At 42.4% G+C, this 27,682-nt stretch overlaps 1 protein-coding gene across 3 annotated transcripts in view; it reads left to right on the top strand.

Moving 5' to 3' along the window:
* LOC114857795 (cytosolic carboxypeptidase 4) overlaps positions 1 to 24,705 on the top strand; it is a 60,267-nt gene extending 35,562 nt beyond the window's left edge. For 2 of the 3 annotated variants that reach the window (XM_029154629.3, XM_055509799.1), the window contains exons 8-27: positions 48 to 256; positions 827 to 992; positions 1,232 to 1,296; positions 2,267 to 2,383; positions 2,592 to 2,766; positions 2,926 to 3,016; positions 3,935 to 4,207; positions 4,838 to 4,921; positions 5,266 to 5,346; positions 5,458 to 5,606; positions 6,409 to 6,496; positions 6,655 to 6,787; positions 12,859 to 13,012; positions 14,062 to 14,242; positions 18,601 to 18,730; positions 19,259 to 19,390; positions 19,578 to 19,640; positions 20,093 to 20,206; positions 20,848 to 20,987; positions 24,067 to 24,705. In XM_029154629.3, the coding sequence (XP_029010462.1) occupies positions 48 to 256; positions 827 to 992; positions 1,232 to 1,296; positions 2,267 to 2,383; positions 2,592 to 2,766; positions 2,926 to 3,016; positions 3,935 to 4,207; positions 4,838 to 4,921; positions 5,266 to 5,346; positions 5,458 to 5,606; positions 6,409 to 6,496; positions 6,655 to 6,787; positions 12,859 to 13,012; positions 14,062 to 14,242; positions 18,601 to 18,730; positions 19,259 to 19,390; positions 19,578 to 19,640; positions 20,093 to 20,206; positions 20,848 to 20,987; positions 24,067 to 24,181 (2,660 nt within the window). In that variant the 3' untranslated portion in view covers positions 24,182 to 24,705. The remainder of the gene's footprint in view (positions 1 to 47; positions 257 to 826; positions 993 to 1,231; positions 1,297 to 2,266; positions 2,384 to 2,591; positions 2,767 to 2,925; positions 3,017 to 3,934; positions 4,208 to 4,837; positions 4,922 to 5,265; positions 5,347 to 5,457; positions 5,607 to 6,408; positions 6,497 to 6,654; positions 6,788 to 12,858; positions 13,013 to 14,061; positions 14,243 to 18,600; positions 18,731 to 19,258; positions 19,391 to 19,577; positions 19,641 to 20,092; positions 20,207 to 20,847; positions 20,988 to 24,066) is intronic. The other variant, XM_055509800.1, reaches the window with a different exon arrangement.
* The last annotated feature ends 2,977 nt before the right edge of the window (positions 24,706 to 27,682 follow it).

Here is a 27,682-nt window from a genome sequence, read left to right as displayed (position 1 = left end):
TGAACCTACTGATACCCCCCCTCCATGTTCGTCCGTCTCCCTCACAGAGGCCAATGTCCGCTCAGTGGTGTCGAAGGGTTACATCTCTGGCCTTTTACAGCTGTACAAGGACTGGCACAGCAAGGACACTCAGCATGTTGCCACAGCAATCTGCCACGTGCTGCTGTGCTGCCTCCATAAACTCACCCACATTACTGCAGGCAGACAGGCTTTCATAACAGAGGGAGGCCTTGCACTGCTGTATCAAACTACACAGGTAAAGTTCACGTCATTTGTTTAATAAACCATTTTTTATAAATATGGGACATAGGCAGAAACGTGACTAAACAAAGGAATATAGCAAACTTACAAAGTACATACTAACGAAGTGTTCTCTTAATAAACGAACAATGATGGAGGTGGAAAACTTAAAACAAACTTAGATGCTGTAACAAATACCAACCAGCAAAAAGTCTTTTTATAACAAATCCAGAGTCCAGGTGAATGTTATAGGATGATTATTCCAAGAAGTCTGGAACAGGAAATTCTGTCCATTGTGCCCCTCCCTTTCCCTGTGGATAGATGATGTACTTCATCCTCAGAGGCACTAAGTTGCAGTTTCGGGAAACCCCTGGGGACAGGTTGTTGGTCTCCCACTCTATCACTTCTACCCCATTAATACTTTTAGCCCTGAGTTCAGCCTGGAGTCCAGCAGAAGCTGTAGGCCGGGGGGAGTTACTTTGACAGCTGTTTCAATTCGTGTTCATGCCTGTTTTGTACAATGTAAACAGCTGGTTATATATGTATTTGTGTGACGCTTCCATGTACTTTGTGTCTTTGTGTGCAGACTTGTTTGTTGAGTAAATGTTTGGAATCTCTAGTGGAGCCCTCTATGCAGCTGATGAGGAAGTGTCTTCCTAGAACACCGCTACCACTTCCATCAGATCTGTCTGCATACACGTTCCCCCTGCCTGGAAAGTCAAATGGCATGGCTGATGTGGATGCGGCACTGGGTACAGTAGTATATTGTGTTTTACTTCAAGTCTAAGCAAACACTACTGTCATACTGTAGTAGTTACTGCTTTAAACATTGGGGTTTGGTGACCACCAACCATGAGGAATAAATCTTAGACTGAAATTGAAAGATACCACCCTAATTGTTGAAGTTTTACAGAATCTTGTCTTTCATTTCTCACTGTTTAATTGCACACATCCTTTAGCAGCTGGACATACTTGCATTGTGTGGTTATAGATGAAAGCGGCAAGGACAGTGATGAAGATGATGAAAATAATCAGAACACAGACAGCAGAGACTATGTAAGTGTGTGGCTCAATATTCATGCATGTGTGTTTTAAAACCTGCTCCTCAGTCCTCACTCAGACTGTTGCCTTCCGTGTAGCCCCTTTCACCAGAAGATGTGTTACGATAGCAGGGTGAAGTGGTGTAAACTACAAGAGGCCAAGTATTTTGATCTGCATACTAGAATTAAAATGTTGACAGTTTATACATTATCTTTGAACATTCGCTGTTTTAACAGGACAAATGAATGTTCACATGTTTTCTTCTAAAGTCATATACTGCATAGTATATGAAATGAAACTGATGTCCCAAAGTTCCATTTATGTCTTTGTAGCAGTAAATATCCAGTGGGAAATGACTGGCTGTATTCTGGAGGTTCGTCCACCCATAGGCACCTCTTTGGACTGTTGTCTGGTTCTGGGTCATACCTGGTTGCGCCCCAGGTACTCCAGTCATCCCAGTGTTTGTTATGTGTCTTCCTACAAGTTTCTGGTTCCGGTATAAATAAAGGGTCTGGAACAAGTTCACACAGATTCTTGATGCTTCTCTCAAGACGCTACACCAAATCAAAGCATCAGGACGTGAAATTGTGAAGGAGCCCCTTAAGGCCAATACAGTATATGCTGTAAAACAGAATTAGGGGCTGGCCTGCTTCTAGCATCACTGTCAATGTTTGTCAGACTAAAACATAAAATGTTTTACATTACACAAATGATAAAGGGTCCATACTTATATAGCGCTTTAACCACCCTTTCAGGATCCACAGTGCTTTACATTACTTCTCATTCACACACTGATGCCAGCAGCTGCCATGCACCGGCGGTCGCTTGAAACAAGCACGTCATACAACATTGTAGTAATACAGTTCATTGTGTAGTGTAAATATTATTCCATTATGCTGGAGTGGAGAGCGTTTCAACACACATTTACTGTATACCAGAGTGAGCTGAATTTCATCAGTATGATTGTACGCGCGTCTCTCTCCAGGATGAAGACTTGGAGACTGACCTGAATAAACTTCTCAGTCGTCCTGATCCAGACAGACCAAAGTACCTGCTGCCATATTACAGCTTCCTCTGTCCTGAACTGTCTCATGACTTCCAGGTACACGTGTGTTTATGTGTGGGTGTAAGAAGACTATCAGCAGTTAAGCAGCCACATACTGTACAGTAGGAGGGCCACCTTGTGTTATGAATGATCACAAGTTCATCATTGCACAAAGCATGAAACATAAAAGTGTAGTTCTGGCACTAAAGACAAATGAACCTCAAAGCAAACCTCAAACAACTGTAAACCAGCGTGTGTCTCCTAGGAACTGGATCTGAGTTCAGAGTCAGAGGAGAGTTCATCCTCATCATCACTACTTTATGAAGAAGATATGCTGCTCCACAGTCTACTCTCCTCTAGAAGCAGGAGGCGGAGCAGCAATTCATCCACTTCCTCTCTGAGCTCTCACACTGATACAGCGGCCTCCAGAACATACACAGGTGAGTAAATGTTAGTACTCAGCATGGACCAATGTGACGCTTTGGTCTTTTCCTTCTACCTTTTCATGTATACAGGAACCGTATGGAACAACTGCTATGACATTTGTTTTAGAGATTGCTTTAGCAGTCAGAGGCTCTTTTCTTCTCCCTTGTGCTCAGATACTTCCCAGATAGAGGCCTGTGATGTGGACAGTCAGAGCAGCGCCCTCAGCACCAGCCCCAGCATTAGGACCATGGTTAGAGCAGCAACGTAAGCTGAATTTCTCTAGTGTGTTCGCACAAAGCTTTTCTCAGTGTCTATAATTTGTAATGAAGGTATGAAATAAAGTTTAACATAGTGACCCTTACATGATTTAAACACACAACCTTCTGATCTGGATCTGTCAAAGAGCACATGCATAGTGCTTGACAAATAAAATATTTACCATCAAAGAAACTGACCTTGATGTGATGAACTCAAATATTCAAGAAATAATGAAATGAGTTAACAGTTTCCCTTACTGTATGTGAGTTGAACACACATCTTTCTGATCTGGAGTCAGATGTGCTACATTTGCCCCACAGAGTCTATGTGAGTACATTAAAAAATGTTTGGAGTAGGGTAAATTTAAAGTAGCACAAGCATAGTGATAGGCAAGTAAGAGATTAAACATCATAAACAAACTGACACAATGAGCTCACATCATAAACAACTTATAACGTGAGTTGATATGATGACTGTGACAGGATTTTAAACACGCAACCTTCTGATGTGGAGTCAGACGCGCCATCATTGTGCCAGAGTTACTTACAGTACAGGGTCTTTGTGAGTAACACAAAAAAAGTTTGGAGTTGGTCAAATTAAAGGAGCACAAGCATAGGCCAGATCCGTATTAAATGACAAATCAAAAACACTCCTCTAAGCACACAAGGTATTAACCAAAACAAACAAGGAGGACGAAAATACTAGATAACAAAACAATGAATAAACAAAACTATGTTCACTAAAATAAGATAAACAAAGGCTAGGAAAAACGTTAAACATGGAACTAAGGCATGGCATGAACAAACAAGGCCAAGGTAGGGCTAAACATGGACTGAGCATGGGTAGCGAGAGGCTAGTTACAGCATAAACAAGGTGAAACAAAAATATATGATTCCTGAAGTTGAACTTTTTTCTCATACGTAGGGATAAGGATGGCTCCCCAGGTCAAAGAAAGCATGGGCAGGACGATGAGGTGGAGGGACCAGAAGAAGAATCCCATTACTCAACAACCATAGACAGACTGTTGGAAAAACATGGACCCCGCATCCTCCACCACGAACCCAAGCTGTACTGTAGCACAGCCACCAAAACTAAATCTATTCCAGGATTCAACGTCTTGGCATTCCCTGATTTTTGGGGTCATCTTCCACCACCTGGATGTGAACCAATGCCCCCACGCAAAGCCAACATACAGAGGTGTGTCCCATCACAAACAACAGACCACATGCAGGCGCCATCTTAGCTGCAGGTTTACAGGTTAAAGCTTTAAAAAAGACAGTGTTTGTGGAGGCACTGTAAGTCAGCATTTGATTGTATTAGTTAGTGAGTTTGTATTTTAATTAGCTGGTGTTGCATGTTTTTCTTCTTTATCAAATGTGTTTAGTTAGTTTCCTGCTGTGCAGTGATTTTCAGTCAGTTCTAATCTCTGTTTATTAGCATTCTGTTTATTTAAACACATTTCCTGTTCAGCCTTTTAGTGTGTCTACTTTTCCGGTTACTTTTTTTGCTAGTTTTTAATGGTCAATAAAGCTTTAGCTTCCACATCTTTATGGGCAACTTATCATCTCATCTTTAAGTGGATTCTTAACACTCTGTTTGTAGGTGATATAAAGGCTTGTCACTTTTCTTTGAAAACATTTATGAATGTTAAACAAACCTGCTGTCTGGCTGTTTATGCACATTGTCCATTTGCCCATACCTTGATCTGACGTGGAAAACTAGTCAAGTGCTTGTAAATGTACTGTATATATTTATTAGTATGCATTTGTTATCCATTTAATTCATGTGGGAACATGGCTGACTGCCAACGTCTGCTTTTTTTAACAGGCAGAAAGTGTTCCAAGATATCCAACGTTTCCTGAATCTTGCTGACCTCATAAACGAAGTAGTCTTTGACTTGGAAGACAGCAGGTAAGTGAACTACATTGTGTGTAGTACATCACCTCATGGCAAGTGCCTAAGCAGACTCTTACGTTACTTTAATTATTTTGTAAAAACTTTTTCACTGAATATAAATATGCAAAGCTAAGAAACCTGAATTGGCTGGAGAGAAAGGAAAGTAAGCTGGAGAACCTAAAACCTATTATATATATACTGTGTACGGTTTTTAACAGCTGGTTCCTTCAGAACCAAAACAATGGGCCTTACAAGAACTTTCCAGAACTTGCTTGGCCACAACATCTTTAGTAAAGTTACTGTCCAGGAAGACGACACAGGTGGCCTCCAATTGATTCGCATTTCTGTCTTTCTGTCAGTGTTGAGTCACGGTGCGATTCCTTGAAGTTCTTCTCCAAGTTTGAATGTGGGAACCTGAGGAAGGCTGTGCAGGTCCGCAGGTACTGACTCACACTTTGGTACAGTATTACTTCAACACAGCTGTAACAAACTAAACTCCCCACTTACAGTATAAAACCACATCAACATCTCTTTTCTTCACTCTTGTCCAGATATGAATATGACCTCATATTGAACGCAGATGCTAACTGCTCCCAGCACACTCAGTGGTTTTACTTTGAAGTCAGTAACATGGTGGCAGACACCCCTTATCGTTTCAATGTAATCAACTGTGAGAAGAGCAACAGTCAGTTCAACTACGGTGAGAAGTCTTGTGTCTTTTACATTTATTATCTTCCGCTGATGCATGATGTACAGTATAATTATATGGTGTTACTAACTTCCAAACAAAGGACTGCTAACTGTCCCAGTGCTCACAAACAGAAGTTAAAATGAAAGCTATGATGAATTCACAAATTGATTAACTGGACCATCATCACTTTTGACTAAGCACCAGTAGTGCTAATGTGGCCGTCACTTCCATACTACAATGCAGCTAAATATGATAGTGCTAGATTTCAAATTATTAAACACTTTTTAAAATGGTATTTGGTGGATCATTTTTTGGACTTTTAATATCTGTATGCTATCAGGAGATACAGCATCCTTTCATATTTATCGTAAACATACACAGCTATGTATGGCTGGACAAGTTGACACACAGATGCCATCGCACAATCTCAGATTTTCATATATGAAAAATTAAATTAGATAGACATAATGAAATGGGCAGAGGCCTTTTTTACATGCAACTAATAGATGACAGAACTCAGCTGCTGCTAAAGCCATTTCTTGTTCCAGAGCGTAACACCAGTCCCATCAAGTCATTGCTTCGGTTGTTTTAAAGCTCTGTGTGGTTCTGCACCCACCTGCTGTATGGGTCTAACCTGATTTCATTGTGGACAGCACATTCCCGTTCTCTGGCACAGGTCTAATATCTACTGATGATTTAAATTTCATTTTATTGCTTTTGTTCTGTGTGTGTGTGTGTGTGTGTGTGTGTGTGTGTGTGTGTGTGTGTGTGTGTGTGTGTGTGTGTGTGTGTGTGTGTGTGTGTGCTGCAGGAATGCAGCCAGTGCTCTACTCTGTTAAGGAAGCTTTGGAGGGTCGACCACACTGGGTGAGGGCTGGAACTGAAATCTGTTATTTCAGGTATGGAAAATACTTGACAAACAGAATAAACTGTAAACGAGACAACAACCAGACTCATTAAGAAGGAGTGCAGTCTAAAAATGTCATTGCTGTGCCTAATTGCATTGTACCAGTGTGGTTCATGCAAAAGCTGACTGACCATTTACTGCATCCTGCAGAAACCACTTTTGCCCAGTTCGAGGCAGACAAAGAGCAACTTTTTACACACTGACGTTTACGGTTAGCTTCAAACACACTGAGGATGTGTGCTACCTGGCCTACCACTACCCCTACACATATTCTGCTCTACAGGTACATGCCTTTCTGTTAGGTGCTACTCTATCTAGAGCCTAAAACAACGGTGGCCTTTATTTATCTGACTTTTCAGTGTATTCAGCAACTTCAGTGTATTTTGTAAACATAGAAAACTTTTGGTTTGATGGTTTTATCCATCATTTGTCATCATTTGAGGAAGATATGTTTATCATTTAGTTGGACATTTAATTCTTTTTGGAAATTAGTAGTGTAAGTGATACTGTACATTTAAAAAACATCTCACTCTCCTTTTTATCTAAATGTTTTGTTTGTCTATGCAATGTCAGTGTTACAATTTGCTCAGCGAGCGGTTCAAGCTCGAGTGATGGCTCCTAGAATAGTCTGCAGAATCGACTTAGATTTTCTTGACAAAATTTATTTAACGATTAACAAAAGGAAATGTCCACGCGAGTACATCCATTACGCCGCATCTCCACTAGGTCAGAAAAGGGATACGTGATTAGCCCCGAGATTGATTGCAGGCAGATTAGGAAAAATAATAGGATAACTTATGGATAACAGCAAAGAACTAGAATGCACGGGCTTCAACCGAGAAACATGGAACGTAGGGTGCACCTTCAGGGATCGAGGTAACTGAAGTCTAACCGACGCAGCATTCACAACCTTGCTGACAGGGAAAGGTCCGATAAACCGCGGGGCCAACTTGGGGCATTCTACTTTTAGCGGAATGTCCTGTGTAGCCAACCACACCTTCTGCCCAGGTCTATACACAGGAGCCAGCCGTCGCCTACGATTGGCCTGGTGCGCACACGAGGAGAGCGCCGACATCAGAGCCCGTCTGGCCTTCCGCCAAACTACATGACAGCATGTACCGCCGCCACAGCAGAAGGGACCATAGCTTCGATCCACTGTGGCTCGAACAATGGGGGTTGAAACCCATAGACCACATGGAAGGGGGAAAGACCCGTGGAGGTCGTGGGTAACGAGTTATGGGCGTATTCAACCCAGGACAGGTTATCCGCCCATGTGGCAAGAATGTCTGCACACAGTGCGCGTAGGCCCACCTCAAGTTACTGATTCAGCCTCTCAGTCTGACCATTTGACTGTGGATGAAAACTAGAGGACAGACTGACAGTGATGCCCAACAACTTACAGAACTCCGCCCAAAACTTTGTTGTGAACTGCAGACCCTTGTCCGATCATGAGTTTAGCAGTCTCTGGTGCAGAAGGTAACTTGGCCAGGGCAACAAAATGCAGCATCTTGGAGAAATGATACACCACCGTCAGCACAGCAATGTTGCCCTTAGACTCGGGCAGTCCAGTGACAGAATCCATAGACAAATGGGACCAGGGTCCAGCCCCTGCCGGGGCATGATGTTCAGACTTTACTCTTGAACAGGTAGGACATGCAGCCACATACCGCCTGACATCGGTTCTGATGGAGGGCCACCAGAAGCATTGGAGGACCACCTTAAGAGTGCGTGCAGTTCCTGGATGCACCATCAACCGGAATGCATGGCATAGCTGGAGGAACAAACAGGCATCGGTCAGGACAGGTAGCCAGTGCTTCACTACCGTGATTGGCCTGAAGAACCTCCTCCTCCAACTCTGTACGAGCCGCTCCCAACCTGACCGAACCAGGTAAGATGAACTTTGTCCCCTTGGTCTTGTCTGCCGGAACATGAAGACGAGATAAGGCATCTGCTTTGTTATTCTGGTTTCCTGGTCTGAAAGAGAGCTTAAAAGAAGACCTCTCGAAGAAAATAGCCCATCTGGCCTGTCTGGAGTTAAGTTTTTTGGCAGATTTCAGATACTCCAGGTTTTTGGGATCGGTTAACACTGTAAATGGATGCTTACGTTGCAGCTGCTTCCTGTACTCAGGTTCCGGCTACTCCTTGACCACCCTAACCTTGTCGGGATCCATGGAAATTCTTTCAGGCCGGATCACGAACCTAACACGAAACCTAAAAAGGAAGTGGTCGTCACGTGAAACTCACACTTTTCGGCTTTGATGAACAGTTGGTTCTGTAGCAACCTCTTGAGTACAGCCATGACATGCTGAATATGTTCGGCCCCTGAGTAAAAAGATTAATATGTCATCCAGATAGAAAAAAAACTAATCTACTAAGCATATCCCCCAAAACATCGTTTACCATGTTCTGGAAAATGCCGTGGGCATTAGTCAACCCCAAATGGCATCACCAAATATTCGAAATGTCCAGCTGGAGTGTTAAAAGCAGTTTTCCATTCATCCCTCACCCTGATCCGGATTCAATGATAAGTGTTGCGGAGGTCGAGCTTAGTAAAGATATTAGCCCCCTTCAAAAGCTCGAAAGCCGAGGCAATCAATGGTAGAGGATACCTGTTCTTTATAGTTATCTCATTCATACAACTGTAGTCTATACATGGCCTGACCCCCCCCCCCCCCCCCCCCCTTCTTTTTTATCCACAAAAAAAGCCTGCCCCTGCCGGGGAAGTTGAGGGTCTGATAATACCTGCTGCCAGTGACTCCTGAATATAAGCTTCCATACTCTCCTGCTCAGGTCCTGAAAGGGAAAACAGACGCCCACGGGGGGGAGACAAACCAGGAATCAGGTCAATAGCCCAGTCATACGGCCGGTGTGGAGGAAGACCCACCACTCGGACCTTGTTAAAAACCTCCTTCAAGTCCTGATAAATGACAGGGACTTTAGACAGATCAGGATAGGCCTCCTCGGGTGCGATGGAGCTCCAGAGCTTCTGGGCAGAGCGTAGGCAGGAAGCATGATACTCTCCACTCCAACCCAACACCTTCCCAGAAACCCAGTCGATCTGAGGGTTATGGAGTTGTAACCATGGTATTCCCAGGACCAGAGGAGGATCTGCTGAATTCATGACATAAAATGTGGCTCGCTAATGGTGGTTCTCCAGGGAGACAAAGATGTAGTTACATTGCAAACTACATGCAGCGTAGTGTGGTTCAAAGACCTCACTTGGAGGGGTCTTTTCAGTGGTTCGGTCTCCAAGTGGAGCTCCCTGGCAAGAGTCTCTCTCTTTGCTGGACGCCAGGCCGTAAAGAGACCCTGTCTGAGGTCTGACAGGGTCAAAAATCTGTGTTAATTGTTCGCCAAAAAATCTCAAATTCTGACAATACGGCTTACGTCCCCTCCAGGCTGCTGTACCACAAACCGCCGCCCGACCTCCTAACAGGGATAACACATACGCTACTTTAGACAACTCAGTAGGGAAGGCAGAAGGTTGTAATTCGATCTGTATTTCACACTGAGTGATAAACAATCGGCTGACGCCCGGTTCACCGCTATAACGTGCCGGTGGAGGCAACCGGGGCTCCGAACCCAAACGCTGAATGCGAGGGGGAGATTGCGCAAGTGGAATAGCTGCAGGATCTACTGGCGCTGGCTGGAAAGCCAGTAACAGCTGAGAGACGTTCGCGTTCAACTGATCGAATGACCAAGTCTTTTGAATTAGCCCATTTCTTTGCGCATCTATCACGCTTTCAACGCGCGCACGCCACGTCTCACAAGTCGATTCTGTGGAGTCCATATTGGTCGGATCGTTCTGTCAGAATTTGCTCAGCAAGCGGTTCAAGCTCGAGTAATGGCTCCAAGAATAGTCTGCAGAATCGACTCGTTTTTTCTTAACAAAATTTATTTAAAGATTAACAAAAGCAAAATAGTACGTAACGAGTATGTCCATGACGCCGCGTCTCCACTAGGGAAAAAAAGGGATACGTGATTAGCCCAGAGATTGATTGCAGGCATATTAAGACAAATAATAGTATAATTTACGGATAACTGAAGCACAAGTTAGGAAGTGGGTGCGGTTATTGGGTTTGTCGGAGTAGAATGATGCGGTATGAACCAGTGGAGGAGGTTATGGCGAAGGATATGTGTTCCGGTAAATGAAGCAGGTCAGATGGTTGAGGCTGAGGCCGCTGCTGGGTAGCGTCCAGCAGGGTAACAGTGGATGGGTTCCTGTCCGGATTTTTCTTCGCAGAGCAATATCTGACGAACGGACTCCACACTTGGCTCTATGAATTAAACAAAACATGCAACGCCCCCTGACTAGCGCAGTAGCACAATCACTCATTACCCGTTCACCTATGCAATCTTCTTTATATGTCCTGGGCATTGGACATCCAGATCACCAACGACCAGACTAATAATCCCACCAACAAAAATCCATAAATGTCTTTAGAACTCTCCGTGTCCAAGCACACTGAAAATCATGAGCACTGGCCACACAGCAAACCCGGCGAAATAACTCACGGAAAAACTTGTTGATGTCTCTATGCATTTGTTACCTCTAGGCTGGACTACTGTAACTCCTTACTCATAGGATGTCCTAACAGCTCCTTAAAAAGCCTACAGCTTATTCAAAATGCTGCAGCCAGAGTTCTGACAGGACTTAGAAAGAGAGATCACATTTCTCCTACATTAGCTTCTCTGCACTGGCTGCCTGTAAAATGTAGGATAGAATTTAAAATTCTCCTACTCACCTACAAAGTACTCAATGATAAAGCTCCTTCTTATCTTAAAGACTTTATAGTTCCTTATGCTCCCAGCAGAACACTCCGTTCTCAGAGCGCTGGGCTACTTGTGGTTCCTAGAGTGTTTAAATGTAGAACAGGGGGCAGAGCTTTTAGCTCCAAGCTCCTCTCCTCTGGAACCAGCTCCCTCTTCAGGTTCGAGAAGCTGACACACTCTCCACCTTTAAGACCAGGCTTAAAACCTTCCTTTTTGATAAAGCTTATAGTTAGAGATGGTTCAGGTCACTTGCAATGATTGTTAGTCACAGGAACCATCTCTTAGTTAAGCTGCAATAGACATAGACTGCTGAGGGACTTAATTTGTACACTGAACTCCTCTGTTTCCTTCTACCACTTCGTTCCAATAACCTCCCATCATTGTCCCATGTTTAACTAACCTTGTCTCTTTCTCTTCAGTAGTTGTGCTTCTCTCCCTTTCTCTCTCTCTCTCTCCCCCCCACTCTCTGTCCTCACCTACAGGTATCATAGGACTCAAAGTTTGGTGTCTGTGATGGGCAGCTGTGGATCCAACCATCCTGCCTGCATCCAGTCCCTGGTCCTACCATCCTGCCTGTGCTCTGTTGTTGCTTGTTGTTGTTTGTTGCTGTTGCTGTGCTTTTCTCTCTCTCTATCCTCTCACCCCAACCGGTCGAGGCAGATGGCCGCCCACATCCAGTCTGGTTCTGCTGGAGGTTTCTTCCTCATTAGAGAGGGAGTTTTTCCTCTCCACTGTTGCTGTCAAATTAAATGCTTGCTGTATGTGGGATTTGTTGGGTTTAGTTGTGTGAGGTTTTAAACCTTACTTTGTAGAGTGCCTTGAAATAACTTGTGTTGTGATTTGGCGCTATATAAATAAAATTGAATTGAATTGAATGTCTCTAACTTCACCAACGAAAACAAGGTAGGGCGGCCCTGGTCGGCAATCCTGTAGTAATGACGACGATCCGACGAGGGACCGTAGGAAAATTAAGGGAATAAATACTCGTTCCTAAACAGTCACAATCACAATAATCAAAATTCGGCCCCAACCACAACTAAACCGCCATCACAGTCAGGGTGCTCAAGCACCAACACAACCCACCACTGGAGTGTGTCAGATGAAGCCGTACATTTCTATTTTCATTTCATCTCTATTGTGATTGTTTTATTTTACACACTGTCATTTTTTACGTAGTCATTGAATTGTTTAACAATAATCCATATTGTGAACGTATAATGGATTAGGTCTCTTTAGTCTTTAGGAATATTCTCTGAACTCTCTCACATCATTTGTTCAAGTTGAAAATCATGGCCCATTGCTGCTTACAGTTACCGTGAATTATGTTAAAATAGTTAACCAGTGAAACCACTGAAAATCTCTCCTTCAGTCAGATAAATAAAGGCTCATGCAGCTTAACAAACTCAAATTTGTTTTGTATTGAATAACATCAGGCAATATTTCAGGCAACTCATCATCTGTTTCCTTCTTTAGCTAATTTTTACTTTTTAGTGCTCCAACACTAGAACCAACACTAGAGGTAATTTTGGTGAATTATGTACTGTACATGCATGTATGCATTATATTTCTTGTCTCTTCGAGGTTCACCTGAAAGTGCTTCAGCAGTCAGTCGATCCTGCCACTACGTATTTTCGGCAACAGAATCTCTGTGGAAGTTTGGCTGGAAACATGTGTCCAGTAGTCACTATAACAGCTTACCCTGCCAAGAAGGCCTGGAAAGACATGCACCAGCTCCGTGAGTGTGTGTGTGGGTGGTGGGGGGCTGTTTGAGGGTTAAGATCTGATTTTTAGGGCTGAAGTTAGAATAGAGTTTTGGGAAGGCATTACAGTGTATGTCAAAAGAGGTCCTTACTTCCATTTAGGTACAAGGATATGTGTGTGTGTGTTTGTTTGTATGTTTCGGGCTGCTTCAGCTGTATGAAGACAAGAATACTCATTTCAGCCTTGTCAGTAGTTTTAAGGCAGCAGCGTGACATACTTTTACCTTTTTTGATGGAACATTCCAAAGCTGGTCCATTTCTAAGGTACTGTAGTTTGTGTCTTGTGCTCTTCACGATGCTCTCTTGTCTTCTACTCTAATAAAACAAGACTTCTTGTGCCATTACAGCTCCTCAGCAAAACCTTTAATTATTGAACATAATCTAATTTAGCATTCCATACATGGCCTAAAGGTACCAGAATATGGGTTACAATGCTGTTGTCACACATAGTACTTCTACTTCTACCCTGTAAGTTAAATAACTGTGAACCGAGTCAACTATATCACCATTGAAGGAGTTTGCTGAACGCAGTTACGACACAGTACAATACTGTTGTTAAACAGATGGAAGTGAAACTGCAGGATCGTTACAGTACGTGATGCTTTATGATACAGTGACAGCTTGTCAGCATTAACATGATTCTCAGAGCCTCATTGATTAGATAAGATATGCATATACAAAGTAGCAGACCTCAGAGTCTAAAACAAGCAGGTCACACAGATGGACAAACAACAAAATACTTTTCATTTCAGTTTCTTAATGGTTAGAAAAAATATACCTGTGTAATTCTGTTAACACCAAATGAGTGTTATAATAAATAGGAATGTCTGTAGTTCTCTAATTGCACTAATGAGGGTTTACTTCTATGATTATTGGTCATTTATGTAAAGCACGCTATCAGCACAGCTTTAATTAAAGACCTGAATAACTGAATGATGGCTGACAATCAGAGAACCAATGCTCCCAGTTCTGTTTGTCTGTTTAGCTGATCGGATCAGTATAAATAGTCTGTGCCCTTCTTTAGGTAATCGTCCATGTATCCTGCTGACCGGCCGTGTCCATCCTGGTGAATCTAATGCCAGCTGGGTAATGAAGGGCACCCTGGAATTTCTGTGCAGCAATGACCCAGTGGCCCAAAGTCTGAGGGAGGCCTTTATATTTAAAATCATACCCATGCTCAATCCAGATGGAGTCATCAATGGCATGTAAGTGTTAACCTCTTGATATAGGTTGTTCCTACATGTGTGGTCACATTCTAGCTGTTTGAGCACTACTTGAAGGATTTTTGAGAAAAGGGGTTAACTAATATTGCTCCAGAATTACTGTAGCTAGAATTTTAAACATGTGGTTCATTTCTTTTTACCATTCACTGAAAAACAACACAACAGTCAATGACCAGCACAGTACTCTACTGACCATAATGCATGACAAGGGCATAGTTTAAGTTAACGTGCATAAACCCAAACAAAGAAACACTGTCTGGTCTACACCTGGTGAGAATAAAATAGGACCTCCTCCTAATCCAAGTTAATGTGAACAGTATATTGGAATCAACCCTACAGTGTCAAATAATTCCCCATGTCACTCACTGCTTATATAGTCACCACAAGTAAATACACACAGTGTGTGTCAGTTAAACACGCCTGAGAGCAGGCAGATTCAGTGTTGGGCGGAAGGAAGCAAACAATGTGGGAAAAAAAAGTTTACGAAGAGGTTAAGATGTGTTACATCCCTGTGTTTGTGTGTGTGCTGCCTTGGGACAGAGCTGATGCTGAGGCCACAGCAGAGAGATGAGAGTGAGACAATGTCATGTGAGAAGGCAGAGACAGAAGCAGAGGAGAGCAAATCAATAGCATCATGGAAGAACACAGGTTTATTGTCCCACTGGCTTGTTCGCTGAGCTCGTAATTGCTTCTAGGAAAGCGCGACTTGGAGTAAGTTGTGGTAGACACAGACATGAGCCAAAGTATCCTCTGAACCTTCAAATCTTTGAAAAGCTGGTTTCCTATTCCCGAATTCTATCAGAGTCACCGTACAAAACTATGACATCACTGTGTAGCTGTAGCTTTTAGTTCACAAACACATGGTGCTAATATTACATCTAATTAAGATTAAACTAAAGAAAAAAAATGTGAATTATAAAATTGCGCAATACAACACAAAAACTCTCTCTGTCAAACATGTGACCATTTGACTTGATAATCATTCTTGCTGCCAAAGAGGGGTTCTTTGCATGTTCATTTATCTCAAATCCAGTTGTTCACAGACTCTGACTAATTGACTGGAGGTGAACGTTGTCACCCTACCAGGAGTCTTTACTTGTTAATAATTGGATAATAGGATAATTGTCTGTCTCTTGTGTGGCAGGAAGTATTTAGATTCAAGATTCAAAAAAAGGACGGGAGCTTAAAAATAGAATGCTAACACATCTACACAAACTCACATCAAGTCTAATTAGTATTGTCTAATTACATAAAATTACTAACTTTTATTATAAACGTTATTGCATGGATTAAGATCAACCCTTACAGAGGAGCAGTTGTACAGGCTGCTGGCACCGGTAGGAAGGTTCTCTGGTGGCGTTCTATGGAGAATCTAATACCTATCAGCTGTGGCTGAAGGTGCTCCTCTGTCCAGCCACACACTGTGTGGGGGTGGAGGTGTCGTCTATGGAGAGGAGTTGGACCAGCATCCTCCTCTCAGCTACAGCATGTAGGGGGTCCAGCTCCACCCCAGAACAGAACCAGCCCTCCTGATCACTTTGTCCAGTCTGTTACTGTCTGCTACATTCATGCTGCTGCCCCACAGACCACAGCCTAAAACACTGGACCCACAGACTCATAGAACATCCTCAGCATGGAGCTGCAGACGTTAAAGGACCTGAGCATCCTCAGGAAGTACATCCTGCTCTGAGCCTTCTTGTTCACAGCTGAGGACACAGCTTTTTCCAGTCCAGTTTGTTGTCCAAGTACACTCCCAGGTAATTGTACTAAGTCAACACCTCTTCATTTTTAACAGTGAGAGGGGTGACAGCACTCACAGGTTTCCTGAAGTCAATCACCAGCTCTTTACATTTACTCATGTTCAGTTGGAGGTGGTTCTGTCAACATGTCCACAAACCTGTTCACCACTTCCTGGTACTCTGTGACGTCACCACCCTGGATACATCCCACAGTAGCAGAGTCATCAGAGAAGTTCTGAACAGGGAGTCCAGGACCAGCCTCTCAAAAGCCTTTATGATGTGAGAGGTCAGAGCCACGGGTCTGCAGTCGTTGAGGACTCTGGGACGTGGCGTCTTATTCACTGGCACAAAGCATGACTTTTTCCACCCAACCTCTCTCCAGCTGCAGGCTCAGGTTGAAGATGTGTTGGAGGACACCACATAACTAGGGAGCTGTGGTGGGAATTTTTCATGAAGAGGCAGATGAGAGATGATTTATTATAAAAATAAAGGAAAATAAAAATAAAGGAAAATAAAAATAATGGGGAAATAAAAATAATGGGGAAAGCGAATCAAAAACACACACAAATCAAAAAACAGCTGGGGAGATCAGTGCATACAACACGAAGGTGTGATGCAAAGAGCCCACGATCCTCAAGTTGCTTCTGCCTTTTAACCTCTCTGTCCAACTACGTTGGAACGTCAGTGTGGCCCAATCAGACTGATGCACCGTCTCATCCCTGTCGCCGTTTTTGTGGAGATGTTTACATTGTCACACCTGCATCACCGACGTATGAATATCAGACAGGAAGGAGCGCCAAGTCTCAACAGACTGAGACACAACATTCCCGGCCTTGGCTTTGAGAGCTAGAGTCCAGAGTCCATCAGGCAGAGACAACTATTAAACAATCTAGGTGAAATGTCAAATACATAAAACAGATGGAAGACAAAACACAAGATATTAATTGCAGAACATAAGTCATAAATCATATAATAACTGCCTAGAATAAGGAAGAAACATTTTTTCCCATAACAGGAGCACAGACTTTCAGCACCCATGGGCTGATTCCATCAGGTCCTGCAGATGAAGCTTGTTCAGCTCATTTCTCACCTAAGCTGCTGTGAGTGTATAGGTGATGTGAAGGGGGGATATCGAGGCCAGTGGGGGGTTTAGAGGCCCAACCTGAAATCTGTTAAAGAAGTCATTAGGTCCGTTAGCCCTGTCCACAGACACCTCAGTCACCTGGCTGCAGGACTTGTAGCCAGTGATGGCCCCCTTCCCCCTTCACACTTCCCTGATGTTATCGCTCTGAAGTCTGTGTTCCAGTTTCCTCCTGTGAGCCTCCTTCCCCTCCCTGATTTTGACTGACAGCTCTCTCTGGACTCTCCTAGCTGCCTCCCTGTCACCTGACCTGAATGCCTTCTTCTTTTCATTCGGGGTGTCTTTGATGTCACGAGTGACCCATGGTTTGTTGTTAGGGATGACTATCCCAGAGGGGGGGCATTGGAAGAGTAGGCATCCTTAACATTAGCATACATCAGATCCAGTGTCTTCTTACCTGTGGTAGGACAGCTCACAAACTGGGTGAATGTAGGAAGTGACTTGTCGAGGCTGGTGTGATTAAAGTCCCCGGACATCATAAAGAAAGCTTCAGGATGCCTGGACTGGACTGCAGGTTGGACGGCCAGCTGTATGACGTCACACGCCGCGGCAGTCCTCACACTTAATGTGAATGATTTTACAGCTTGTTTTCAGGCCCCTGGGCTGGCTCTACCAGCCATCCTGTTTTTACCCTGGACCACACCTTCTCCCTCACCATGCCACGCCTTGCACCATGCCCACTCCCTCTCTCTTCCTCTGTAGACTCCTGGCAATCAGTCCAATCTCTTTGCTTTCCCTCTGCCTCCCTTTAAAGATTCCTGCAGCACAGCACTCTGTGCTGGGTCATTGTCACCTCATCTCTCCATGTTGCTCATGTCAGGTCTGTCATGTCAGGTCAGCTGCTGAATTGGACCTTTCGTCCTCATTGCCACCGCCATTGTTTGGCACTATGGACATGAACTATCTATGGGTAAAGTTGCCACATTAGTCACGCGTTGCTCGGCATATTAGACGTGCAAGGGCCCCTGTCTATGGATTCATGTCTTGCAGTATCTCTCTGTTGGATTTATGCCATGCTGCTCCGTTTGATGCATACCATGTTGCTAGCTTTCTCGAAGTATCCCATGTTGCTAGCTCTATGTTTGTTCAGGCCCAGGTTGCCTATGTTAGCCACGTTATGTTTTGCCTCCTGGTGTATTGTGTTTAGTTTACAGGAGTGTTTTGAGTTTGGTTGGGAATAAACTGTGTCCATTGTGTGGCGGATCGTGACACTTGTTTGCGCTAACAGATTAGTTCAGGTTAGTAAAACTTACCTTTGTCCTGCCCAATGGTCCTGTGTGTAGTACTGCACATACTGTACAGTATGTTTATGTGTATATTTAGAGTTTCTCTTGGAGTTAGTTGCAGTTTGCCAAATTCATATCTGATTAGCATTCCTCTTGTGGTTCCCTTACTATACACACTTATGTCCTTATTGTTTGCAACCAGTTAAAGAATCTAGGATCAATGTGTCTCTTCAGGAATCGCTGTGATCTAAATGGTAAGGACCTTAATCGCCAGTGGTGCAAACCGGATCCTATCCTCAGTCCTACCATCTATCACACCAAGGGCTTTCTGTACTACCTCAACAGTATAGGACGGACTCCTCTGGTGAGTTACCAGGATAGACCCCCACTACAATGTCATTCAAATACAGATTTACTATGATTGAAACATATTGCAATCCAGTTTCATTGTTAAAAACACTAAAGACACCCAATTTACTGCTAAACTACACTTAGCTAATTATACATTTTTTTCATACTTTACATATGACAAATATACAGTAGTATGAGAACAAGGCTACGGGTCAGTATGAATCAGTCATTTTCCCTGATCTCAAGTCTGAGTCAGTCTCAGATATCACTCTGCTATTAAGGTAATCTTCAACAGTTAACATTTATATAAAGCAACCAATGGTGAAAGTTGTAAGAACTTGGTTCTGTGTGAGCAAAGCATTAACATCCAGACTGACACTTAATAAAAATGAGTAAATAACCACAGTAGCTTGTAAAAGACAGAGAAAAAAGTCAGCACACAAAGCCCATCAATAGTTCCATCATTCACAGCCTCTACATCATAACAAATGCTTATTGTAGCCTTGTCAACTTCTGTTTGTATCTCTTGAATGTCTTCTAGATTTTCTGTGACTACCACGGTCACTCTAGAAAGAAGAATGTTTTCCTGTATGGCTGTAGTGTCAAAGAAACTCTGTGGCAGTCCGGTTCTACTGTTGACACAGTGGGACTGAAGGAAGACCCTGGATATAGAGTGAGACATACACCACATATAGCAGATTTCTTCCACTTGGTCCATTTAAGTGTCCTTTAAAAAGAAATAGCTCTGGTTGCCTGTGGGTTAAATGCAGTTAGGGTTGTGAAACCAGACAAATGAACAAGCCAATGTGTCTTTGTTCTCTAACACCTATTCAAATCTATTTATGTCTGTCTTTCTCTAGACTCTTGCAAAGATCTTGGATCGTATTGCACCATCCTTTTCAATCAACAGCTGCAACTATTTGGTAGGGACAAATATTAATAACAAATTTTAACCATCACACATTCATTGGAATAATTAACTTTGTCACTGATCAATATTTGTTGATTACTGTCAACTACAATATCAATGAATGTTTTTGTTATACTGTAGTCACTATTGGCATACAATCACCCAACGTGTTAATCCCAATGTCCATGATTATTATTGATATTGATATATTCAATTCGTCAAGTGTGTGTGATCGCTGTTTCACCCAGCTGTCCTGCGAAACACCTATATTTACGTTACAAGTATAAAATATTGATATATTGATTGATGATATTAACAAAAACATCCCTCTCATTGTTTTCACAAGTCTAATAATTAGTGTTTATATATTCTCTTTCAGTGTTTTAACTATGATTTCCCTTTGTATGTACTTTTGATATTTCATTTTTTCTAAAAATAACTGAACATCTGGTTTTGAATTTCCAGGTGGAAAAGTCTCGCTCTGCCACAGCCAGGGTGGTTGTGTGGAGGGAGATAGGTGTGCTGAGAAGTTACACCATGGAGAGTACCTACAATGGCTGTGACCAAGGCATATACAAAGTGTGTGAAATATGCCCCGTGATGAGCAAATAGATATATACAGTAGATCTTTGTTTTCTGGCCTCATGTCTGTAGCTCAGTGTTTGCCATTGTGATGTGTGATAAAACACAATTTTTAAACTAGTATTTAGTAACAAGTCAGGAGGTGAGGTGATAATCCAATTTACAGTATTTTACTGAATTATTATTATTATTATATATACTGTGTCTGTAAAAAGTGATGACCTGCCTCATACTGCCTGAGCTCTTAAATATACAATTCAATTTAATTCAACTGTATTTTATTTATATAGTGAGAAATCACAACAAAGTTCTTTCTCAAGGCACTTTACAAGGCAAGGTTTAAGACACAGGCCTTAAACCTTAGGGTTTTATGAGCAAACAACATCATAATTGCTAGGCATATGAAGAGTTTTTGGGACATACTGTAAGAAGAAACTGGCACAGTATACTGTATGTTATCTAGATTTATTTCTTGGAAAAAGAGGCAGGGTCTCTATTCTTAATCCACATGTAAACCTTGCACACATTTTTCTATACATTGTGGAAAAGTAATTTCTCTGCAATGAAGTATTAGATTTTATACCCTTTCTAATGGATTCACTAGTGTTGTTGTTCTTACGTCTTCTGCGCACCTCCAGGGCCTACAGACAGGAACCAGAGAAATGCAGGAGATGGGGGCTAAGTTCTGCCACAGTCTACTGTCATTGATAAAAGACACAAAGGCTGTTTACAGCACAAGACTCATCAAGCACGTGGAATTTGACCACGCTTCTCACAAGTAAGTTAAGAGCCCTGAAAGCTACAGTATACATTCCGGTCTCAGGGAATTGCCTGCTGATGCTTTGTCAGTCACTGTCTGGCATCCCAGGAGGTGAACTTCATCAGGTCCAGGACTACAGTATGTGCAGTGGTGCTGCACATGCTTAAAAGTCCAACCAACTTATTCTTGGTTTGGCTTCGTCCAGTAGGTCTGTCTGGAACATACAAACGGGGACACTGAGTGACACCTACTGTACAGACTAAGGAAAGGAAAAGAAGGCTCATAAAATGCCTACAGTGATAGTTTAACCTTCATCTTCTACAAATTTCCAGACAGCAATGAAATGGCCTCAGTGGTGGCGCTGAAACACAGTTTCTGCACTGGTTCATCATTCTGTCCTCAGCCTTTGTGCTTCGTTGTCTGCTTTGAGGTGTGCTGCATGCTTGTCAGAACAGCCAAGCCACATTATTCATAAACTGTCATCGACCATTCAGACATGAATGAGAGGAGCTTAATCACAGAGATAATAAGAATTTGTGCTGCTGACACTGACGTGTGACTGCTTGCTTCTCCATTTTTTTGGTGTAGTCTGTCTTGTTCATCCTAAAGTGCTCTCCATCATTTTACTGTTATTTGCCATACTCAACCCACAGAAACATACTGTAAAGATTGCTGTTTGTTTACATAGAAATTAGATCATGGTTGTGTGTCACCAAGCACATTTGCTTACTGCAAAAAGGAGTAATTAATGGTAGGGTCACATTTTTATTATAGCCAAAACCCAAAAGCTACAAAAAACAAATGAGTCTCATAAAGTAGGTTTATTATACAAATTGCACAGGTAAGGTGCTAAGAGATAACATCTGGAAGTGGAATCCGTAAGACACAAAGCGGGGGATCCCGTAAGGATGACGTGTGCTGGGGAACAGCGAGTTTACCTGTTATGACTTCCCTCTACCACATGTAGCAGCTGCCACACACTCCTGTAGCTCTTTGGTGGGAAATGACCATCAGAAATGTTGCTGGAGAGTTTTTCTATGAACCTCCTGCATGGCAGGTGGACCACTGGACAAACGGGCAGCTGACATTTCAGTGGGACCGGACTGCTGCGCTTTGCAGATCCAAAGAAAAGGGGCCAGTGGGTGTAACATTTACTGCTTACTCAAGTAACATTTATTATTTATTACTTACTCAACTAAAATTATTATTAATTACTAAAATTTTAGTAAATACAGTACATTGAATCAGTGAAAGTGGTGGAAATTTCCCATTAGGAGGCTGATGAGAGAGTTGTTTTTTGTGTAATTTATTATGAAAATAAGAATAATGGGGAAAGCAAATCAAAAACATGGATGTTGATCGTGCACATCAACAAACCAAAAACCAGCTGGGGAGATCAGTGCATTCACCACGAAGGTGTGATGCAAAGAGCCAACGATCCTCTGCCCTTTTTTTCCCTTTTCCTGGTCGTGTGTAATGTCTCTTTGGTCCATTCAAATAGTTTGTACCACCTCATCTCTGTTGCTGTGTGTGTGTGTGTGAACGTTTACATTCTCACACCATTGGCGTCTTGTTATCGGAGAGGAAGGAACACCAAGCCTTAAAGACAAGATGCACTCAGTTTTACAGCCTTGGGTCTGGTGAGGAATCAGATATGAGCAAACCAGAGTCCAGGATGTAAAAGACAGAGAAGACTCATAAACCATGAGGCAATCAAACAGAACATAAGATGTCTTGATATACTGTACGACAGGTCACAAGAGAATAGTTGTTTGTCAAGGAATGTTTAGTGTTCAACCTAACCAGCTACAGAGCACATTATGACTGTGATGGATAATAAAAGCACAAAGGCAATTTTTGCCAACTACGGTGTCAAATGTCACATTTGTCACATTTACACTGGAAAAACCAAAGGTAACAGTGCTTTAAAAAATTCTGAACACCTTTTCCTCACTAAACATTTTCCTAGGATGTCCTGTATTTTTCTTCTCTGGGAATTTAACAAAATACAGTTTGTGTTTGTTAAACAGCATCCCAGGGGGCCCAGGGAGCTGGCAAAAAGTGGATGGTACAACCTTTATTAAGGAAATCTAAACATAAGCCTAAACACTACAGTAGGTAAGGAATGGGAACATACAGTGGGTTTAAAAAAGCTACGCACGGGACAATTTAAAAGCATGGCTTCACTAGGTCACCATAAGTAACATGGGCAGAACAGAAGAATCTTTCTCAGACCAGTTGTTGACAGTTGGGTTCTGGGACGCGTGCTCAAGATCTATTAGATGTTTATGCAATCTTAACTAGGGCTTAGTGTGCATGTAGGGCTGCACCACAGAAGATACTTGCTCCCTCTGTGGGTTTATGTCTGTCTCATGCACTCAGCACCAGATGACATTCTCTCACTAAGCCCAGTCCTGGTCAGCAGTGACTCATAGCTGGGCTGGCACCTGCAATCTTGGTCCCCTGCTGTCAGAGGACCACGTTGAGCTCTGCTCTGAGAGTGTCGCTTTAAATGCAGCTGCACTTTGTCTGAATGGTACAGTAGCTGCCTGTTATAATTCCACTCTGCTGTGTTTAATTGTCCTAATACCGTAATGGCCTGACTGCCATTAGGTACCGAGGTGAGATCCTCAGACTCCTTGTCAGAACCAGATGCCGGTGCAGTTGGCCTTGGGTTCCTTCTAATGCAAGACAATGCTAGACCTCATGTGGCTGGAGTATGTCAGCAGTTCCTGCAGGATGGAGGCACATATGCTATGGACTGGCCTGCCCATTTCCCAGACCCGAATCCATATGAGCATATCTGGGACATCATGATTTTTGTTGTCAGCACACTATGAAAACAAAGTATTAAATAAAAATATTTTTTTCATTCAAATCTGGGATGTGTTAATTTAGCGTTTCCTTGACGAGGACTTAAAGTGAGACCAGCTGGTGATCTGTCTTTACTGTAGTAAAAAAAATTCTTATTTTACATGGCAGGAAACGTGGCAGAGAGAGAGATAAAACACCAGTGAAATCTGGGATCATAGCATGAACAGAAAAAACAAGAAGACAGTAGCAGCACTTAACACATTTCTCCTCTCCCCACATCTAGCTGCTTTGAAGACGACGAGCCTCCGTGCGTTGAGGAGATTGAGTATTCCACAAACTGCTGCGCACTTAAAGACACTGATCTGGATTCAGAGGTCGACACTGCCATTGCTGATTAAGAGCAGGAGGGCGTTGAAGGGCACGAGGAGCAAAGCATCAAGGCAGCAACAGGCAAGTGCAGCAATCAAGCGTGAAGAGTCTATTCCCCGACCTGATCAGACAGGCCAGCATGGAGACGCTCAGCGAGAAAAGATACCCCAGTACTGGTGTGAGCGTCGCAAACGGAAAGATGATGAACTGAACCAGTGTTTGTAGGTTTTTGTTTTGATGCAGACTGTCAGAGATCAACAAATGTGAAAGCGGTCCTAAGTATTGCTTTCCTGAGTGACACACATCATCTTCATCTAAATGATTATGTACTGTCTGGAGTCAAAATCCCAACACTGTGTGCGGATGATGCTCAGCACGTTTCCTGTTGTGTAACTCAACTGTCCATTTAATGACATTTCCTGAACTCTACAGCCATCTGTGAATTTTCCTTACATGTGTGTCTCCTGAGTCATGCATTTGACAGCTGTCTGTTGGTATGTGGTGACAGATGTGATTAAACTTGGGCTGTGGTTGAGTGTAAAGCCAAACATTGTGTAGCAGATTCAAATTATTAATAGTTTGATATTAATGCAAAACATTAATATACCTTGAAGTTGGGGCACCAGGTTTGTTTTAAAGCTGAAACCACGCTTGTATCAATCTAGTCAAAGCCAGATATCAATTCAATGAGTTACCAGTTATGAACAACAATAACCACTTTCTTGTGATAAAACCAAATCAGTCTCTTATGCCGTGAATTCTTGTCGCGGTTCAGTGACCTCTGCTTAAATCTGAAGAACAATGCACACAAAACCAGATTCCTTTTAACGTTTTATTAATCTAACACTACTGGATATATGAATAACATAATATGGAAATACTCTAATAAACAGAACAGAAAATGAGAGAACGATCAGAATGAGATGATGAACAGTGAATGAATCAATGAGTGAAGACCCAAAGAATGGTCAAGACCTGAGTGTGTGATGGCTTTGATCAAGTAAAAAGAGTATTTGTCTCTAACTAGTTCAAATCTAAGGATAACTAATGAATTTGGAATGTTCAATGTTAGCGCTTTGAGAAACACCAGACTTCTCAGAGGATCAGAGATGTTCGTCTTGCCTTAGTTTAGAGCTGTAGCCGCTGTGCAGCGTCTCCCGTTACCGGTTGGTTGAGCAGACGTGCCCTCTCTGGTCCAGGTGCCACGGCCTCTGGGCCAGGAATCGTCGCCCGTGGTGATGATGACGGCTTGGGTTCACCGAAGTAACAGTCGGCCATGCTGGACTTTCCAAGGTGTTTAAAAGCGTCAGCGCTACTTAAACTAGCCCAAAGGGGAAACGGGCTGGAATCCAATTTAATTAGTTCGATCAAAAATAGCGAGTCAATTAAGGACTGGTTGTAATAGTTTCAGTTTCGCTGAGTTTCTTGATGACTTTCTAACGTTACAAAAATCGTTGTTCGTTCGTCTTTCTAAGTTTAACTTAGGTTTACAAAATTTAAGAACAAAGGAAAATTAAAGAAAAGTAATGCGACGCAAAAAGAAAAAGTGAAAGAAGTTTGAAGATAGAGGGAAGTCCGATTTCACTAGGGTGTCACTGGTTTAAATACCTCTGGGGCAGTGGTCACTGCAGGGCGGAGAAATGACTTCAACCAGTGGTGAAGAGTTCCACCTCTTTTAGATCAGGAATCAAACTATTTGATTTGGATCGCTCCTAAATCTGGGATAACTAAGCTTTCCTCTTTTCATCAAGCTCAAAGTTCCATCACACCATAACGCAATAAACATGTAATGATCACTTTGATACTCAAATAAGCAGAGAAGTCAGAATGGTTAAACAGCAACATTAAATGCATAGAATATTAAGGTCTTATATGTGGTCCCTTACAACGCTGTAACAAATTAAATGTTATTCATGATGCCTGGTCTTGTCTTATGCAACACCCAGTAAACACTAAACATACACGAATAATAAATGCAAGCAAAATCAAATTATAAATGACCTAATCTGGACATTACTAATTAGACAATTGTAACACTTAAAAATGTGATACAATAATGAGGATACCGAATTGTAGCTGGTGGAAATAGTCCATGTGTATGTTGCACAGATTAAAAGAAGTAAAGAAGGTGAGTCTCTCTATTTCAACTTTGTGCCTACACACAAAGAAAAGCATGGTGATGAGTTGAAGTCCCTTTGTAACTTTAGGAATTTCCTGGCAAATCTGTAGATCAGGCATTGAACATCACACAGAAACCAATCTAATACCAAATGAAAACATATTGTCCACAGAATACAATGGCATCAGTTTCATGGAAGTTGAAAGTTCTGGTGCATCTGAACCAGAACCTGTGTCCAAATGAAGTCTCTTGTTCTCTTGATGAGCACATTCCACATTTTATGGCATTACATTTTATTTTATATTTTATTCTTTGATATGGACCTTTGAGATGTTGGCGTCAATTGGTGCCTGTGGTGATAGAAGCCAGTCTCCTGTTGTGGAGAAAGATTCAGGGTCCCTTATCTCTGGGGACTGAAAGAGACGTAGGGGTTCTTCAAAGGAGGGAGTTAAGTTCACATGTAGGTCAGGTTACCTCTGTCCAGACGTGGATTGCTACAATTGACTTTATTCAGAATGTTGCATCCTGGTGTATCAAGCACAATCAATGCGTTCAGTTTAGGTCCCGGACAGTCAGCTACTGGTACAGTAAGTGGTCATTAATGGTTTGCTTCATGGAAGAAAAGCTTCTATATCATAGTGAAAGTTGATCATTTTCTAACGCATTGAAGGATCAAAAGCCTGGACGTGATCAATCATCTCTGTTTAATTTACAGCTCAGCATCTTCTGACCAGTGTTAGGACAGAACCTGTGTTTATACAGATACTTACCCCCATGTGTCAACCCTGATGGTCACAGATATACATGAATACAGTAAAACCCTTTACTCCGTGACAGATGTTCCTATGGTCAGTAAAACCAACTCTTTGAGAAACAAATGCCTGAAGCCTCCCAGGAACAACCACAGAGATAACAGGTCTCATTTCCCACAGTCTATACGTTCTGTGTATATACAGTTTATAAATTTCTTCATTCTAGCTGCTTAAAGCTGTTTCAAGGAAAATTAAGTCTTGTAACTTAGGTCACATGTTATACATGCCTTATTTGTGAATTATCCCTTAACAAACACCAACCTGAATGTTCTCTTCTGTTTTCACCTAATTTATTCATTCTATGTCATAAAAGCCTTGTTATTGTAATGCAATCCGATAACACTTTTTATTTTGTTTGCTTTGTTCGCCATTTGCTTCTTTCTGCTTTTGTTGCTGTGTGTTCCTGTCCTGCAGTCTCTGGTCGACCCATTGTGTGACCTCTGCCTGTAGGGATTTTCATCTAAAGAGTCTGAGTGAGTAGAAGGGACAACCTTCGATCAACTCAGGTTTTCACAGCTCTAGGTCAAAGGTCATTTGATCTTTTCACCCTTGAACTTGCAATGTCAAAGTGCACCTGCTCCTTGACCCCGAAAGTCAAA

This window comes from Betta splendens, chromosome 6 (assembly GCF_900634795.4).
Source record: "Betta splendens chromosome 6, fBetSpl5.4, whole genome shotgun sequence".
In the NCBI taxonomy this organism is placed as follows: Eukaryota; Metazoa; Chordata; class Actinopteri; order Anabantiformes; family Osphronemidae; genus Betta; species Betta splendens.
This window is presented reverse-complemented; position numbering and strand designations above follow the sequence as displayed.